The following is a 17,289-nucleotide window of genomic DNA, read 5'->3' on the forward strand; positions in this document are numbered from 1 at the left end:
CATTCAGAGAGTCATTTTGATAATGTATAATATATAATATTATATCAGGTATAATATAATATTCATAGCCACTCTTGATGAATATTTCATTTGCACTCTTGCCCTTTAACCAACTTGCTAAAGATCAAAATCAAGAGGGATGCTCTCCACTGAGTTTGGGAAAAGGAAACCGGGTGACTATACCTAGAGTGGGTCATGCTGGACATGCAATCTGCCAATTAGTGTATATTACTCAGCATCAAATTAGCATTTGCATCACATAAAGTCAGATCAAAATATGGTGCAGTGATTGTAAGGTCTTCGTTCAACAAAACACTTGATCTTAGCACATCAGAATGAAATAAGCAGACTAGCAGAAATATATTTCCAGGTTGACCCTTACTTTAAGAGGTGCATGGATTCCCTTCCTCTTAATATCTGATGAATTTTAAATTAGCACCTGTCAATCCCATGTGGTTGAGCTTTCTCACAGAGCTTAAATGAAACAGGATTGGCTATGTCTGACGACTGACTGACAAGCCTGTCCTTTCAAGTAATCCACGCAGGGAAGAGTATCCAGGGCAGGTTTATTGCAGCACTTCAAGAACTCCTCAGATACAGCATCCAGTTTGGATTCACCGCAGAGAACTTCCTGAAAGCTTGCTAGCTATTATGAAAGGAAAATAATATTGAATCTGGCTTTTAATCACATGATATCAGAGCTCTTTCAAATTCACACTAAAATTGAAATGGCAAAAATTATAATGATACAAATTTTAAATGAACAGAAACAGCAGCTGTGATAAAAGCATTATGTGACTTACTGCAGGTATTAGTGTGAAGATACAGATAAAAAGTTTGTTCTAAAGGAACTCACCCATGAAAGGATCGCCATGAAATACAGAGTTCTGGCATGAAGCTCAAGATGGTGTAGTCCGATCTCAGGATCTGAGGTCTCAGTCTCCTGTATCAGTAGCCAGTGAGCTTGCTGCTCAGCATTCAAATATATGACCAATGCTTACCGTAGTAGTTGAGGTTTGCTTCAGAAACCCTCCACCTTCCCCAGCTCCACCTGCTACAAAGTTATTCATGTATACTGTATACTGGGGGTTATTTCATGTATGTTATATTTGCAGCAGCAATAATTCTCACATGTTCACAGCAACATGCTGTGGATGTATTAGCAGTAGCAAGACTCTGTACTTGCTCTGCCGAAGCAGCAGTATAGCAGATCTATTCCGCCAAGACCAAATACATTAACATCTTCATGAACATAACCATGCCAATCTAAGAGTTGTTGTGACAGAAATTAAGTAAAAAAAAAAAAAAAAAAGTCACATTAGAAACGGGAGTATTATGTCTTCCAGTAGCTGAATGTTTTTTATCAGTTACCAAAGAAAAAAAGTGCATTCTTTATGTTTGTCATATTATCAGACATCTTGTGAAACGGAACAGAAATAATGCCCCACCAGAAGGATCACTGGTCAAAAGAATTGTCCCAAGAGACATTTGAACCTTTGTGCTGCTCATTGTGGTTTGCTGAACACAACATCGAGCGGCTCAGCCCCTCCTCCCCTGACCCTTCTCCTCACCTCTTACATTACACATTCAGGTTGGGGCTGTAAACAGCATTTTTCCAGCCTGGACTGAAAACAACCAGATATGGCTGATGCCTCTTTAAAGGACAGCCCTTGGAGATTTCCATAATATGCAAGCAACCTATAAATATGATATAATTTACATATATAAGGAAATGTAATGTATGCCCATGGGATGTAATAAGCATGACACATTTCATTCACACATTGGGCCATATTGGAAACTAAAGTTAACATACAGTTAGGTCCATATATATTTGCACACTGACACAGTTTTCATAATTTTGGCTTTGTATGACACCAGAACAGAATTAAAAATGAAACGATGAAATTGAAGTGCAGACTTTAAGCTTTAATTCAAGAAGATGAACAAAAATATAAAATAAAACCCTTAGGAATTACCACCATTTTTATACACAGTCCCCCCATTTTGAGGGGCTCACATGTAATTGGACGGAAAATATATACATATAATCATACATAAATTGTTTTTAAAATTGTTTTGCAGGCAATATGTGCCTTAAGTCTGGAACTGGACATAACCAGACGGTTTCCTTTTTTTTTTTATGCTTTGCCAGGCCTTTACAGCTGATTTCAGTCTTTCTGCCTTTAGTTTTGTCTTCAGAAAGTGAAATGCATGCTCAATCTGGTTGAAATCAGAAGATTGATCTGGCCAACGCAGAATATTCCACTTTTTTTACCTTAAAAAATTCCTGGGCTGCTGTTACTGTATGTTTCGGGCCATTGTCCATTTGTACTATGAAGGACCTCCCAAACTATTTTGCTCCATTTGACTGAATCTGGGCATTCAGTATATCCATATGTACTTCAGAATTCTCCCATCTGCTTTTGTCACGTAATCACTAAACACCAGTAACCCAGTGCCAATGGAAGCCTAGCATGCCATCAAACCGCTCCACCATGTTTCACAGATGATGTTATATGCTGTGGATCATGGGCTGTTGTTAATGATCTAGGCCTTTTTATGTTGCAGAGCTTACCAGTGTGTTCTTTTTTTCACCAGTGGGCTCCAGCACCCTCAGATCATTGTAAACATGCAAGGTAGAGAATATCCTGTCCTGCTCCATCACCACCTGTTTCAGAAATAGCATTGCTGCAAACCACAGAGCAGTGCTGAGAGTAATATGAGCGGCCCAACACATTACTGGAGGTAACCCTCACCCCAGGGCATCTACAACATTCAGTGTGTGAGGACAGCCCGGAAGATAATCAAAGACCCTAGCCACCCCAGTCACAGTCTCCTCTCACTACTGCCATTAGGCAGACACTATAAAAGCATCAAGGCCCACACCAGTCGAATATGGGACAACATCTTAAAGGTTAAATTTTATGCGCTTTTTTGAAGCTTTGTGTTTACAGTGTGCAATATAACATGTGTTCATGTTTCGCGTGTAAAAAAACACAGTATTTTTCCACACAATTCACCTATCTGTATACCGCTGATTTCACTGTCATAAAAACGGGCTCATGTCTTCCTTGTTCTATAAAGTCCCTCCTTCAGAAATACGTAACACGTTCTGATTGGGCCAGCGGTTCCTGTGTTGTGATTCGACAGCAGCTGAACGCACGCGGCCCTCCTGCAAACGCGATTGTTGGCTAGTTTTGAGAAGCAAGTGGGCAGGAGCATGTGCTGGAGATGTATTTATAATCAAAGGAGCGTTTTTACTGACGAGATGCGCATGAAAATCGCATTCATTTTTTCGCAGAGCCCTAGTTAACAAAGCTAAACAGCATTGCCCTTTGTGTAATAAGTTACAGAAACTGTTAAACGCACCAACTTAAATAATAAAACACACTTACCGGTTGTGGTCCACAAACAATGCCTTTTCCAGACAAAGAGGGAACTGCTCCATCTTTCAAGAATAATCTTTGTGCGAATCCGGCATTAAACTGATTGAGATTGAGGAAGTTCCTTTTTGTGAATTCATGTGGACGGAGGTTAGTCAAAAAACTGTTTTAGTGATGTCATTACTGCAGGAACTAGAGGGCTGTAGTCCAAACGGGTCTTTTTTTGTAGGCGAATTCTGTTAAATCAAATATCTCACTTGGCATTGAACTTTGAGCTTTAGAATTTTACAGATATTATTTATACTCTAACAACAACATTACACACTAACTAAAGTTTAAAACATGGGATCACGAAGAAGGGGACCTTTAACAACGAATGATACACTACAACTGTTGCACAAATATATTATAAATATAACAATACAATACACATATCCACAATATATATACTATGAATAAATTTCCTGGTGTTAACAATATTATGTTTTATGTATTGTCTGTGCTAATGGCAGTACTGTCTGTGTATATACTGTATGTATATCTATTCCTCTGTTTATATATACACAACACTGTGTGCAATATCTGGACTTTTACTTGTAAATGCTGCAGTGACAATAAAAGTGAGTTGATTACCAAACTGTTGATTTGATCACTCCTAATGTTCCTGCTATCTCTCTGATGGATTTGTTTTGTTTTTGAAGCCTAACAATTGTCTGTTATTTGTATGGAGAGCACCTTTGACAGTTTGATGTGGGTTCAGAGCAACAGCTTCCAAACACAAGTGGCACACTTAGAATCGACTCAAGAACTTTTAGCTGTTTAAATGATGTAGAAATAATGAAAGAATAGCCCACCCCTGTCCATGAAACAGCTTTTGACTCAATTGTCCACTTACTTATGGTCCCTTGAAAAAGGGGGGAGGTACATATTAAAGGGCTGTACTATTGATAAGATGCCATCAAATTAAAGCTCAGCGTGTGCACTTTAAGAACAAATTCATTATATAACACATTTATGTACCTTGAATATGTTTTAGTCAGCAGCTAAAATAATAATATATATATATATATATATATATATATATATATATATATATATATATATATATATATATATATATATATATATATGGACCTGACTTAATTAAACCTATATGTATTTGCATGTTCTTGTGGTATTTTAAACATCATTATGATTTAATGAAAAAGTATAGAGAATAAAAAGTATAGGAGTAAAGAAGTAAACGGAGCCCCACACATGACAAATCATGCGCATGATTTAGCAAACCGAGGGAACGAATGAGTAAATCGTGTGCACAATTTGTAAATCAAGTGAACAAAATAGTAAATCGAGGGAATGCAATAGTAATCGTGTGCACGTTTTAGTACATTGAGGGAACGAATTAGTATTATTGTGCGCAATGTATTTATTTTTTCTTGCAGTCATGTGCGGGGCTCCGTATGTTTCTTTTCTCCTCTACTTCAGTTGTTTTATCATCTATAGTTTTTCATTAAATCATAATGATGTTAGTACATTGATGGAACGAATCAATGCTCAAAATTTAGCCTACTATTTTTTTCTTGCATGTTATTTCTGGGGCTCCGTAGAAGCATGTGTAATATTTTTCAGAAATGTTATTTTCTTTTCCTCATGTCATTCTAAAACCATATGCGGATGCTGTTTCTTTTATATATAGGTTTTCTATAGTTTTTTTTTCTTAAAATAAGTTACATTACTTGAAGAAACATTCACATTTATTTTTTTCTAGCAACAAGAGTCATAACTTGAACAAAAACTACAGTATACTATTATAGAAACACCATGAGAATGGTGGAAAATAACAGAATTTACGTTGAAAATGGCTCTGTAATATTGTGATGAAGCTGTGTGAGCTATGGCATATTTAGCCAAACTTGAAGGATTTCAAAACAACTTGGTTGTTGCAAACATTGGAGAGAAACCTCAGAAAAATGATGGAGCTTCTCATCTTGAGTCTCTGTAAACAGATAAGAGTTTGTAATAACATATTAATGAATCTACTTCAACCAATTCCATTCATTAGCATGATTATCATTTTGGTTTTGACCTACATAAATTAAACTAATTTTAACTGAACAATATCATTATACTCTGTTAATCACTTACAATCATAATAACTTTATTCCATCCTATATTTCTGCTTCCTTAGACAAATTGCTAGACAAAGCTAGACAAATAGCACTCTTCCCCCTACACAGCAGCTAAAATAAAGACATTTAATTAGTAGCTGTTCAAAGCAGTGTGGGCAGTAGAAAGCAGATTTTAGCTCCTTGAACAGCACATGTGAATCCATCATCACAGATTTGGTTTTGACAATATTATCTTGGAATCCGGTTTGTTTCTCACAATAGACTGTGCAATAGCATTCATACAATTTGATACCAAAAGCAAACACACCATACACAATGATGATTATTAGTCCCATTACAGACTGGCAAAGCACCCTTTACCTTGTATATTGCAGCATATGATACTACTTATTTTTAGATTAGATTAGATTCAACTTTATTGTCATAATGCAGAGTACAAGTACAGAGCTAATGAAATGAAGTTAGCATCTAACCAGAAGTGCAAGAATATAGTGTTTTATATACATAAAAGTGCAGAGTAAGTGAAGCTATGATATACAGAATGTACAGTGGAGTTGCTATATACAGTATTGAGCAGAGTATATACAGAACATGAATAGGAATGCAAATGTAGGGATTACATTATGAACAGAGCAATGTAGGATTATATATACATAAGATATAAAACAGCAGCAACGTGAGAACAGTGGTAATAAATACAGTTGGATGAGTGTGCAAAAGTATTGTTAAACAATGTATTATATGCAAAATAAAAGTAGTGCAATATTTTATATAAAATATATAAATATATATTTTTATAGAAGTAGTTTATTGTGCTTTGTACAGTAGCAACTTTAGACAATTTACAGTAATAGCTAGAATAGTGTGCAGTCTGTGCAAAATATGAATAGTGCAAATAAATTTATGTAAAAGTACTGTGACCAGTGCAGTAAGAGAGCAGGTGCAGGTTAGATTTGTGGTGTGGTGTTCAGAAGTGTCAAAGCCTCGAGGAAGAAGCTCTTCTTGAGCCTACTAGTGCGAGAGCGTAGGCTCCTGTAATGCCTGTCGGATGGAAGGAGGGTGAAAAGTCCATGGTTAGAGTGAAAGGCATCCTCAGGGCCATTTGAAGGAATTTGGGGGCCCCAAGCAAAATGGACATAGAGCCCCCCCGCATGCATGCAAAGCCTACAGGAACCACAGCATAACAGCTATACAGTTTAATTTCACCCACACTTTATATAAATAAAAAAGGTTTACAGTGCAAATACTGCTTGAAAAAAATAGTTTGGTGCGAATTCAATAGTGATTTGCAATAATATGACAGCACACACTTATCAGTTTAAACTCTGGGCTGTGCAGGATATCAGCTATAATTATAGAGCTTGTGGTACCTTGTGCTATATAGAGGAAACATCAGCACTGAGAAGTGATCCATCTGTTGATGTTGAGGATGAAGTTGATGGTTTAGCTGGGAAAATAATAATAAAAAAAAAAAAAATCTGAAACTACCTGTGAAGTACGTTTTACCATTTCACTGTTAGCATATTGACAGAGGTCACTATTAACAGCTCAGGGGTGCGTTTCCCAAAACCATAGTTGCTAACTAAGTTAGATGGTAGACACTTTATAATAACAATCATTAATATATGGTAAATTGATAGTTAATTAATCTTTAATTTGCCATTTAACTGTTAGCAAACAGTATTTTTACTTATTATAAAGTTTACCGAAAAATTAAAGATATGTTAACATTTCCATATTTTGATATTAGAAGGGAAGGGATGCAGAGAGCTGCTTTCACTACCAATGCTTAAAAACATCCAAAGCTAATGTTTGATGTACGGAATTTATTGTCTGGTTTTCCTAACCCCCATTTGGTAAATAGACTATCACAGTGGAATAGTTTAGCATGCTATTTGCTGTGCCCCTTTCACCTAGGGCTGTAGCTATTGAATATTTTAGTAATCGAGTATTCTACCAAAAATTCAATTGATTCATCGAGTAATCGGATAAAATGTGTTTTTGCTTAATTAAAGTGCAATATTAATTATGCAAGAGAAAATAAGACTTCTGGGTCTCTTAAAATGTAGTGCTTCTGCCGACTATCATACTTGCAAGCTGTTTTGGATGACCAGGGCTGGATTAATATAAGGGCTATGCACCAGGGCCGCAGATTGAGGGGGTCTGACGTGATCTGCTGCTTAAGAAAGAAAATTAGACCTACAACTGATTGGCTATCTGAAGCATCCAAGTTTTTCCTGCTGTGCCAAAATCCCACCACGCCCCATATATTAATGTCTGCGCTATTTCAGTCCAAAAGATACGAGCGATAAAAAATGTCTTTGCAATTTTATTACACTAGAGTTGCAGGTATCTTTTAATCACCCCAGCTTTACTGTAGCACATGGGAAACCAACACCAAATGCCAAGTGATGAAACAACACTAATTTCCTGATTAAACAGTGCTGCGCAAGAGAACAGCTGGACCACACCGGACCGGTGTATCCCGCTGACAACAACCAGCTCAGTCGACACTCTCGCCACTCTATTGAAGGGATAAGCAGCACTTGCCCATTTGAATTCCACAAATGAAACTTTGAATGGTAAAGTCTCTGTGGTGAAGCTAGCAGAAACTAGATTGAATAGCAGCAACCATGTTAACTGAAGTGTAGTGGTAAACTGTACAAAACTGTAAACACCTAGACATTTTAACATGCATTTCCTAAAACTGTGGAAATATGGCTAAAGATATTTATTATTAATGTCATGAAAATTGTTATAGGTTACTTATAACCTATACAATTTTGGTTCAAATAAAGGCAATGAGTCCTTTTTTATAAAGGTTTACTAATCCTACAGTTAACTCTGTATTAAAAAATTCATTAGGGCAACTACAAAGGACAATTTAATAGTTCTAATAAACTTTAATTGCAGAAAAATATGAATTCAGTAATTAAGAGCCTGCAATGAAATGGAATAGGCCTATTAATATTGTTAGATGCATTTTAAAGAGGTAAAAATGAAAATTTATGTCATAATTTACACACCCTCATGTTGTTCCAAACCTGTATGAGTTGCTTTCTTATGTCGAAAATAAAAGAAGAAATTTTGCAGATTGCTGGTAGTTGGTGGTTCCCATTGGGTTCCATAGTAGGAACATTAATATTATGGAACTCAATGGGAACCACCAACTATTTGATTTTTCCAGAAATATTCCAAATATCTTCTTATTTTATAAATATAATTTATTTTCGCCCATTTATTTATTAATAAAAAATGATTCCAGTTGCCCTAACCCCAGCAAAACATTTATAGGGGACTGTGTGGGCCAGATGGGCTGAGGTTTAGCACAAGACCAGCCCATATGGTTTTCCTCTTCTAGGGACAAAAAGAAGAACTAAAACTAAAAACTAAACTCCTTAAGGAAGCTGTATATGATCAAAAGTTGTTGCTGGTTCTGGAAACCTGTTTGCTTTGACTTCATATCTGGTGTTATTTATATGTTGTAGCCTGGAATATTTAGTGTGCATACACATAACTTCTCTCTGTGTTAGAGATTTGATAAAAAAAAATAAAAAATAAAAAAAAAATACATAAAATTGTTTTAGAAACTGTTGTGGCACCGAAGGTAGGTTTCCCTCGGGTCATTTTATAGTACTGTTTTTACTCAGTATTTGTACTAAATTAAATGTATTCTCTCTGTACCTACTGTAGACAGGGGTAGTGGTAAACATTTTTTAAATAAAAAAAAGGAAACTTTCTTAGGCAGGAAACTGCAAAAGATATAGCATGCCATATTCTCTCAAACTGTTATAAAAATGGGCAGGTTCTATGGTTCCAGGCTCCTTATCCGAGCATGAGCTGTTTTTTTATGAAAATTAAACTTTATATAATTGCATATTTTAGAAATGGTAGCATATGATTAATCACAGATGTCAGATTTTCAGGGGGCCCGAGGTGAAAAACAGGCAACTGTCTGTCTCCCCTACATAACAACGACTGTTTGCAACTGCTACTTAACCAGACATTGGACGTTTCATGTCTGAGCTATTTCTGGACCCCAAAAGAGAATATCTATCATTTGCTTTTTGTGTAACCCTCTGACCACTATTCCTTGTCATTTCAGTGCAAGTTACTTTTTGTTTCGTGACAGGTAATAATAACATAGTCCTGTAAAATTTCTTACTTGAATAATAGCTATTATGGGATGAATGATGTGCAGCGTCTTACTGTGTGTGTGCATGTGATTGCAAATGACCAAGTGATAAAATATAATCAGCATTAAATACATTCACCCAACATCAGCCTTCTAACTGGGGTCTTGGCACCCCAGGGTTTCCAAACAGTGTAATCAGTGATGTATTCACACTACCTCTTGGAGGAAACAAGAGATTTTGCCACCATTTCAGCAACATCTCTCTGCCATTCTTACATGATTTTGAGTAGCATTAAGAACAGAGCCTGCTGGGATGTTTCTGTGCCTCTGGGCAAACTTGTACACATACCTAAGGGGAAAGAAAATAACAACATATGACGGCAAAGCCCTCCAAGAAAAGAATCATAAAGGACACAGTATATTCTGTTACTTCTAATCAGAAATCAAGGCCACCAAAGTGTTTCTTTGTTGTATACCTATGAAAGCAGCACATAATTCTAATGTTTAGGTATGAATGAGTGTGTGTTGTCACCAAAAGATTTTATTATGAAAAACTGTTGTTGTTATGCTCCCAAGACTTATTTTTAGAACAGAATGATTCGTATGACTACACCAATTTAGCTTCATTATGCAGATGTGTTGAGAAGAGGTATAAAAGTAGTGAGAAAAAACATAATTACATGACATATATAAAAGTGATTACCATCCATGTACCAAAGGAGTAAAATTTTAAGATTTTTCTTTTTTAAAATGATAAAATATAAACGTTAACTGTTATAATTATATTTACATATAATTATGTTAATATAAATATATAACTGTTTACATATCCTATATATATATATATATATATATATATATATATATATATATATATATATATATTATGGCAACTGATTTATCTTTAATCAGTCAGTAACTAGGGAAAAAAGTAATAATGTAAGAGCCAGGTTTGTCAAATTTTGTGGATGTTTGTCAAGACAACTGTAAAAAAAAAAAATATATATATATATATATATATATATATATATATATATATATATATATATATATTAGGGGTGTAACGGTTCACAAAATTCACGGTTCGGTTCGATACGATACACTGATGTCATGGTTCGGTTTGGTTCGGTTCGATACGTTTTAGATACAGCAAAATGTAAAAACATCTCAACTTTTCAGAATGCCGCAAGCGCACCGCGGGTCATGTGACAAGAACTAACCAATCAGCTTCATCCTTTCCCGTAACAACGTTGAGAGCTCAGCCAAGATGAAGGATCAGCTGATCATAGTTGTATATGGATTGCAATTTTGAAATAAATTTAGTAGCAGAGCTACTGCAAGCGATTTTTAGAGCTGCAAATCCATTTATCCTTCGCTGAAATTTCCGCGTCTCATGGAGAGAGCACGTCATTGTTGCTTAGCAAAGACAGACGCCTCATGAGCGCTTCTGCCCAAGCGTTTTGGAAAGGAGGAGAAAGACGCGCTTAGCGTTTTCCATGCGTTTTTAGGCACGATATGTGAACGGCCCCTAAGGCGCTCGCTCACTCAGCACGCGCTGAAGGCTCGTTGCAAAATGTCGAATGCCTTTAACAGACCAGAAATATAAGATCCTAAAATAACCAACAGGTCTGGTGTTTGGGTTGGATTCCCTGTAAGCTATAGTTTCTAAATGCTGCAGGGATAGTTTGCTGCGTGCATGTTTCTCCTTTTTTTCGTCTTTTCCCAGATAGTACTGACGCATATATCCCAGATATTCCCGCTGGTGTTTTTTTTTTTTTTTTTTTTTCCACTGGTGTACCCTGTCATGTTGCAGATGCGACATACCGTTGTTTTTTTATCCACCACTCTCTTGCCATCACCATTATAGCTTAAAGGGAATCCAAAGTGCACCCAAACACCAGACCTGTTGGTTATTGGAGGATCTTCTCATTTCTAGTCTGTTAAACGCATTGGCTATTTTGCAACGAGCCTTCAGCGCGTACTGAGTGAGCGAGCGCCTGCTGAGTAGCCTAACATAAACATATAAGATGGTGTTTTTTTCTTCTTCAGGAGTGTCAGGGGCGTTGCCTGTTACGTTGTTTGGATTATTGGGCTACCTTGTTGAACGCATATCATTAAATTTCTCTCTCTCTCTCTCTTTTTTTTTTTTTTTCAAATATAATTAATTACTCCAACGAACCGTTCGGTATACATAATGCGTACCGCGTACCGAACCGAAAGCGTCGTACCGAACGGTTCAATACGAATACGCATATCGTTACACCCCTAATATATATATATAATTTTTTTTATTTATTTTATTTTGGTAAATCATACTATTTTATTTACCACTTACCAATATATATATATATATATATACAACATTTCAGTTTTTTATTTAAATTGGTAATTACAAAAGTGATAAGTAATTAGTATTACTGGCAATTCCTTTACTTTACTAGTAATTTACTAGTACTTTCTGAATGAAAATTTAGTGTTTTTTTTTTGTGTTTATATATTTCCATATCAGGGAGGTGCTGTGTTTATATAGGTGAAAGCAAAAAAAAACAAACAAAAAAAAACACTGTATTTGGCCTTCCGAAAGTAGATGCATTTAGAATCTTTAGGATAACTTACAACAGAACAGCATTTTATGGACAACTGTTTCGTGAACCTTTCGCTCCATAGGATTTGTATGAGAATGTCTCAAAATAAGTTTGTTTTTTTGGATGTAAGGGAAAGTTTACCGTGTTCAGCTTCACCAAAGAACCCAGCATTACACGAACAGTGGATGCAGTTTGTTTTTCTGGGGCAGCAATGGAGTGTAGCAGGTGTGTTTGTGTGTTCTGGTCATTTCAGTGACGGCACGCCTCCAGGAACTCAGCTTTTTCCAGAGAGAATCGGAAAGCTGTATTTTTCTTTTATAAATATGATAAAACGTATTATATGCAATAAGAACTATGATAGGAGTGGCAATATTTTATTCATTTATTGTTTTCATTTCTAAGGACTTAGACTAAGTCCTTCTAAGTGCCATTAAAGTCCAATATAAAGTACTGTTTTATTACTTAAATTGACTTCAAATAGAAGTTCTGACCAAGCGGCCTCCCCTGAGGCAAACCAGTCCAAAGCCATTATCACTTCCAACAGACTATTAAGCCCAAGTGTCTTTTTCTAGGCAAAAAAAGGGGATAGGATTTACCAAAGCATGATCCACAAATAAGGTAATATTGTCTCTGTGGATAAATTACACACAGTCAAAAATGACTGTATTCATTTTAAAATGAACTAGAGCAGTGGAGAAAAAAGACACTTGATATCATCACAATGTTTGAAAGTTAGGCTATTACAACTCACAAACATATAATAAACTAAAGCACCAGAGAATTTGCAGCTTTAGGAACTGCTCTTGAGGAATCAGGACTGGGAATTCCTGTAGGATATTTAGTGGTACAACTGTATGGAAACTTCACTGTGGAAACTTATAACTCTCACTTATCTAAAGGCTGACTGTTGGTGCAGTGTGGATAAATAATATGAAATCTTTGTTTTCTTGATGCAGTGTCCTGTCTTTAAAATCAGTAGCAGTCTTTTTAAGGTACGACACTAACAAAGTGTTGTAATCATAATTCATTAGACTGACATGGAAAATATGCTATACAGGAGAACAGTAAAAAAACATTGGGATACATCATTCTATTGAATGCATTCAGAAGAGACTGCTTAATTTGCAGATCTAAGTTGTGAGAGATGCTTTTCTACCACTGTGATGTATAGGCATATTGCATTTTTACTATTTTCTAATATACTTTTTTACAGCTGCAAATCAAGAAACAAAATGCAATGTGAAGTTGAAACTAGTTAGGGGGAATGATTAGTTTATTTCAAAAAGGCTAGATAAAGCCTTTCAAATAGAGGATTTCTGAAGACTTGTTAGTTGCAGTTTATTTATGCTAAAGAAAATGAGAGAAGAAAGTGACCAGTGGGTGAGCAAGAATGCTACATTGGTTTCTTCTGTTTTTATTTCCACTAATAAGCCGGAAGCATTGTTGCCTTTGATTATGACTAACCTAATGGGACAAATCTCACCTGACAGCATGGTGAACTCAGTGCAGTTCTCTTCATTGGTGGGCTCCAGTAGGGAAGGCAGCTCATCTGCAGAGTACCGTAGTGAGGCCAGACAAAGTTTACTCTCTTGACCTTGAAATTTGCAGCACTGCTCGATGCCTGGATGATTAGGGAATGGAGAGTCCTTTCCACATGACTTCTCAGATATCTCTGTAGCCTTGGAAAGAGATTGCTATGCAAATAAAAAGCAAGCAACATAACGCAAAGGCAAAACACAACCACAGTACTGAAAATATTAACAATTTTGTCTAGTATGTGTGATGTCTAATGAAACATGTTTTATTATAAATCCATTTATCATGGTTGAAGATGTGATTTTATCTTTTAATGTAGTTCTAGTTTAGTATACACTGTAAATTCTAACATAAACTGAAATGAAGTTAATAATCTATTAAAAATAAAGAATAAAGAAATTAAGTAATACATATCAAGTAGGTTTAATGTCAATTCTAGTTAACATACTCTAGAATATCTACTAATCTTATTTAAGATTTAATAGTAAGATTACAGGAGAAATTCCAGTTAGTGTTAAATTGTATTGTGCAAACATCTATACTATTATTCTCAACATGACTTTAATCTGCCATTTTATGCTACGGAGATCACAATAAACAATAAATGAATAAAATAAATAAAAATATGCTTTTTAGGGGTGTCCCCGACTAAGGATTTTCATAGCCGAATCGGAATTTTCGAAAATTGCTGATATTCGACTGATTGTCGAATCGTACGTTTGGGGGCGGGGCAAAATACATTGAGTCAAGTCAGACATTCGACAGCCATAATTACTGATGTTAACACACAGGGAAAGTGTATAACAAATGCCTCGCAGATACAAATGGGGTAAATCATGTTTTTCTGTTTTGATTAAAAGATAGTTAACACTATGTCAGCGAAACCGTAACAATTCACAATTTTTACAATAGTGCTCTCCTTATAAAGTTAGCCTATATGAAAATAGTTATTAATGTTCTGCATTTCTGTTTTGAGCTGCGTGCGCTAAAAATGACCAGTAGAGTAACGCATTTGATAGCAAGTTTTTAATCAATGGGATTAAGCTCATAATTTCATGTAGAATGTGCTTAGTTATTTATACAAAATAATGTTAATATTAGGACTTATAGGCTATCTGCAAAAAGTGCCCGAATGCAAATGAACGTGTCTGCGCGGCTCTGAATGCAAACTCCTTTTGTGGACGCGTTCTTCACGAAACAAATGAGCAGAAACATGGCGGCTAAACTCTAAAAATTCATAGTATTTTAGTATGATGGTCTTCTCATTATAATAGTATGTATATAATAGTCCCAGCTATAGTTATTCATATTCTGCATTGTAGTTTGACCTGCTCGCACTGTTCCCTGAAGAGGTATCACTATAGTACTACAATGAAGCGCTTGACTCAAAACCAAATGCATCTTACATCAGGTGAATAATATATCCCCGATATATATACAGTACAATGGCTGAAATGTTTTGAAATCACTTGTAACCTACCTGTTAAAAAAAATCCAGTCTCTGCCGGTGTCAGTTTGAGAATCGATAAAGTTTGAAATCCTCGCCGCCAAGATGCTCCTCTGTCTGTCACGGATTATGGAAATTCAAACATAAATCTATAGGAGTGGTTGGATTTATTCACACACTTTAACATTTTTATTTGAAGCTTCCGTCTTTTCAGATTCTTATTCCCGGATTAATCATAATAGGCTGAATATTAACTTATTGGGAGAAACCCGCAAGTTTTGTGTGAAATCAGACATTTTGAAGTCACCCCTAATGCTTTTAAAATGTTGTTTTTGTTGTTGTTGATTTTTAAACTCTTGACCTCTTGGCTAGACAACATTCTGCTGTCATGACATTTGTCAAAACAGGCACTGTTTGCAAACAGAACCAAATTATTTTTAAAATAAAGTAGGACTTTACAACCCTGAAAAAACAGACTTTTTCTACCTTGACACAGCATGTGACACAGCAAAACGACAGTAACAACATATTTGAAATTAGTGCAAATGAATATGGCAATTATGCCTACAACTCTGCAGCATAGGCATTCAAGGCAGAATGTTAGGAGACACAAGTTTAGCTTAAAAGTGGATTTTTAAGGGTTTGGAGTTTGGGTTTTTGAGATTCTTGACAGAAATACCCGCTGAATAAAATCAAATGTGTTCCTCATTTTCTTTGGGTTGTCTAAATTTAGAGCATATATCAAAGCAAAGAGAAGACATGTTGAGGGGCATTTGGACGTTTGGGAGGCATTGCTTCATGTTAAAACGGTGAGCAGGCCAACATCAACTGAAGTCTGTGTCTACATCCACATCCTAAGTAGAAAAAATAAGAAAAGTGTGAATTTCTTCATTTCAACAATATTTGCTGTTGAGCAAAATGTAAAAATGTTTTTAACCTTCATTGTGAATGATTCATATTGATGACCAGAGCGAAATGTGCACAATGAAATGTACACTATGAAATGTAATAAAGCTTTAAATTATGATCACCAAAGAGAGATGACAAGATTTATAGCATAAGAGTTATAAAACTAAAAATATTGTTTCAAAAGACATCAGTGTGCAAAGGGTGATTTATCATTTTTGGGTGAACTATTCATTAAATTTAGTTTTTTGTTCACCAGAGCCAACTGCATGCTTTCAGAAGACTTGGACTATTACATACAAGTTCCATGGACTACTTTATTAAACTTTTACATTGTTCTTAATTATTAACATAAAAATCGAGCATCGCGTTAGTTCAGTCAGGTCACGTGAGTCACGCTTGCATCAGCTGACAGTCAGCTGTTCCTGACGTGTACCAATCCAGTCTTGACACCTATCTCCTGCAGTCTATTTAAATTCCCATTATTCAGTGTCTCTCCATCGCATTGCTGCTTGCAATGAACTCCCTCCTCCAACCCCAACTCCACCAACTGAACCTGTAATCTGATCTAATTTGTTCTTTCTTTACAGTGTCTTCATTGGAAGCAGTCTCCATGACATTTTGTTTACAACTCATGTAATTGAGAATTGTAATTATGTATGCTTATGGTTCTGTTCTGTACCCCAGGGGGGTTTGTCTTGCTGCTTTCCCCGCTCTGTCCAAGCATGGCTGCATGGATAGGCGAGTGTTGCCCAGAACATAACCATACCGCCAACACTAACTGTATGCAATTATAATTGTCATTAAATATACTTGATGGAAGTGGTCCTGATTGAACTGAAATAATAATGTACATTTAGAATTATTTTCTTATTTTACAATTAACTTACACTGCTTGATCCGCCATTTAGCATTATCTCCTTTTTGTTATGGAGATCAAAATCACAAGCACCATTTACATGACTGTATCTTATCCATTCAAAGTGTGCGATACTGATAAAGCCAAAACCAATCTGTGATCAGATTGTTTATATAATGCAATTAATCAATTTAAAGAGATAGTTAACCCAAAAATGTAACTTCTGTCCTCGTATACTCGCTCTCAGGTTGTTACAAATCTGTATCCATTTCTTTATACTGGTTAAAAAAAGAGGAATGATATATT

General features: G+C 35.7%; 1 protein-coding gene across 1 annotated transcript; it reads right to left on the reverse strand.

Moving 5' to 3' along the window:
* Positions 1–432: 432 nt before the first annotated feature.
* On the reverse strand, positions 433–17,038 carry gc (GC vitamin D binding protein). Its single transcript, XM_052556982.1, is given in 7 exon segments — positions 433–513; positions 515–646; positions 1,572–1,699; positions 5,295–5,382; positions 9,867–9,999; positions 13,700–13,929; positions 17,015–17,038. Coding segments are annotated over 7 exon segments (816 nt in total).
* Positions 17,039–17,289: the final 251 nt, after the last annotated feature.

This window comes from Carassius gibelio, chromosome B5, assembly GCF_023724105.1.
Source record: "Carassius gibelio isolate Cgi1373 ecotype wild population from Czech Republic chromosome B5, carGib1.2-hapl.c, whole genome shotgun sequence".
NCBI classification, from domain to species: domain Eukaryota; kingdom Metazoa; phylum Chordata; class Actinopteri; order Cypriniformes; family Cyprinidae; genus Carassius; species Carassius gibelio.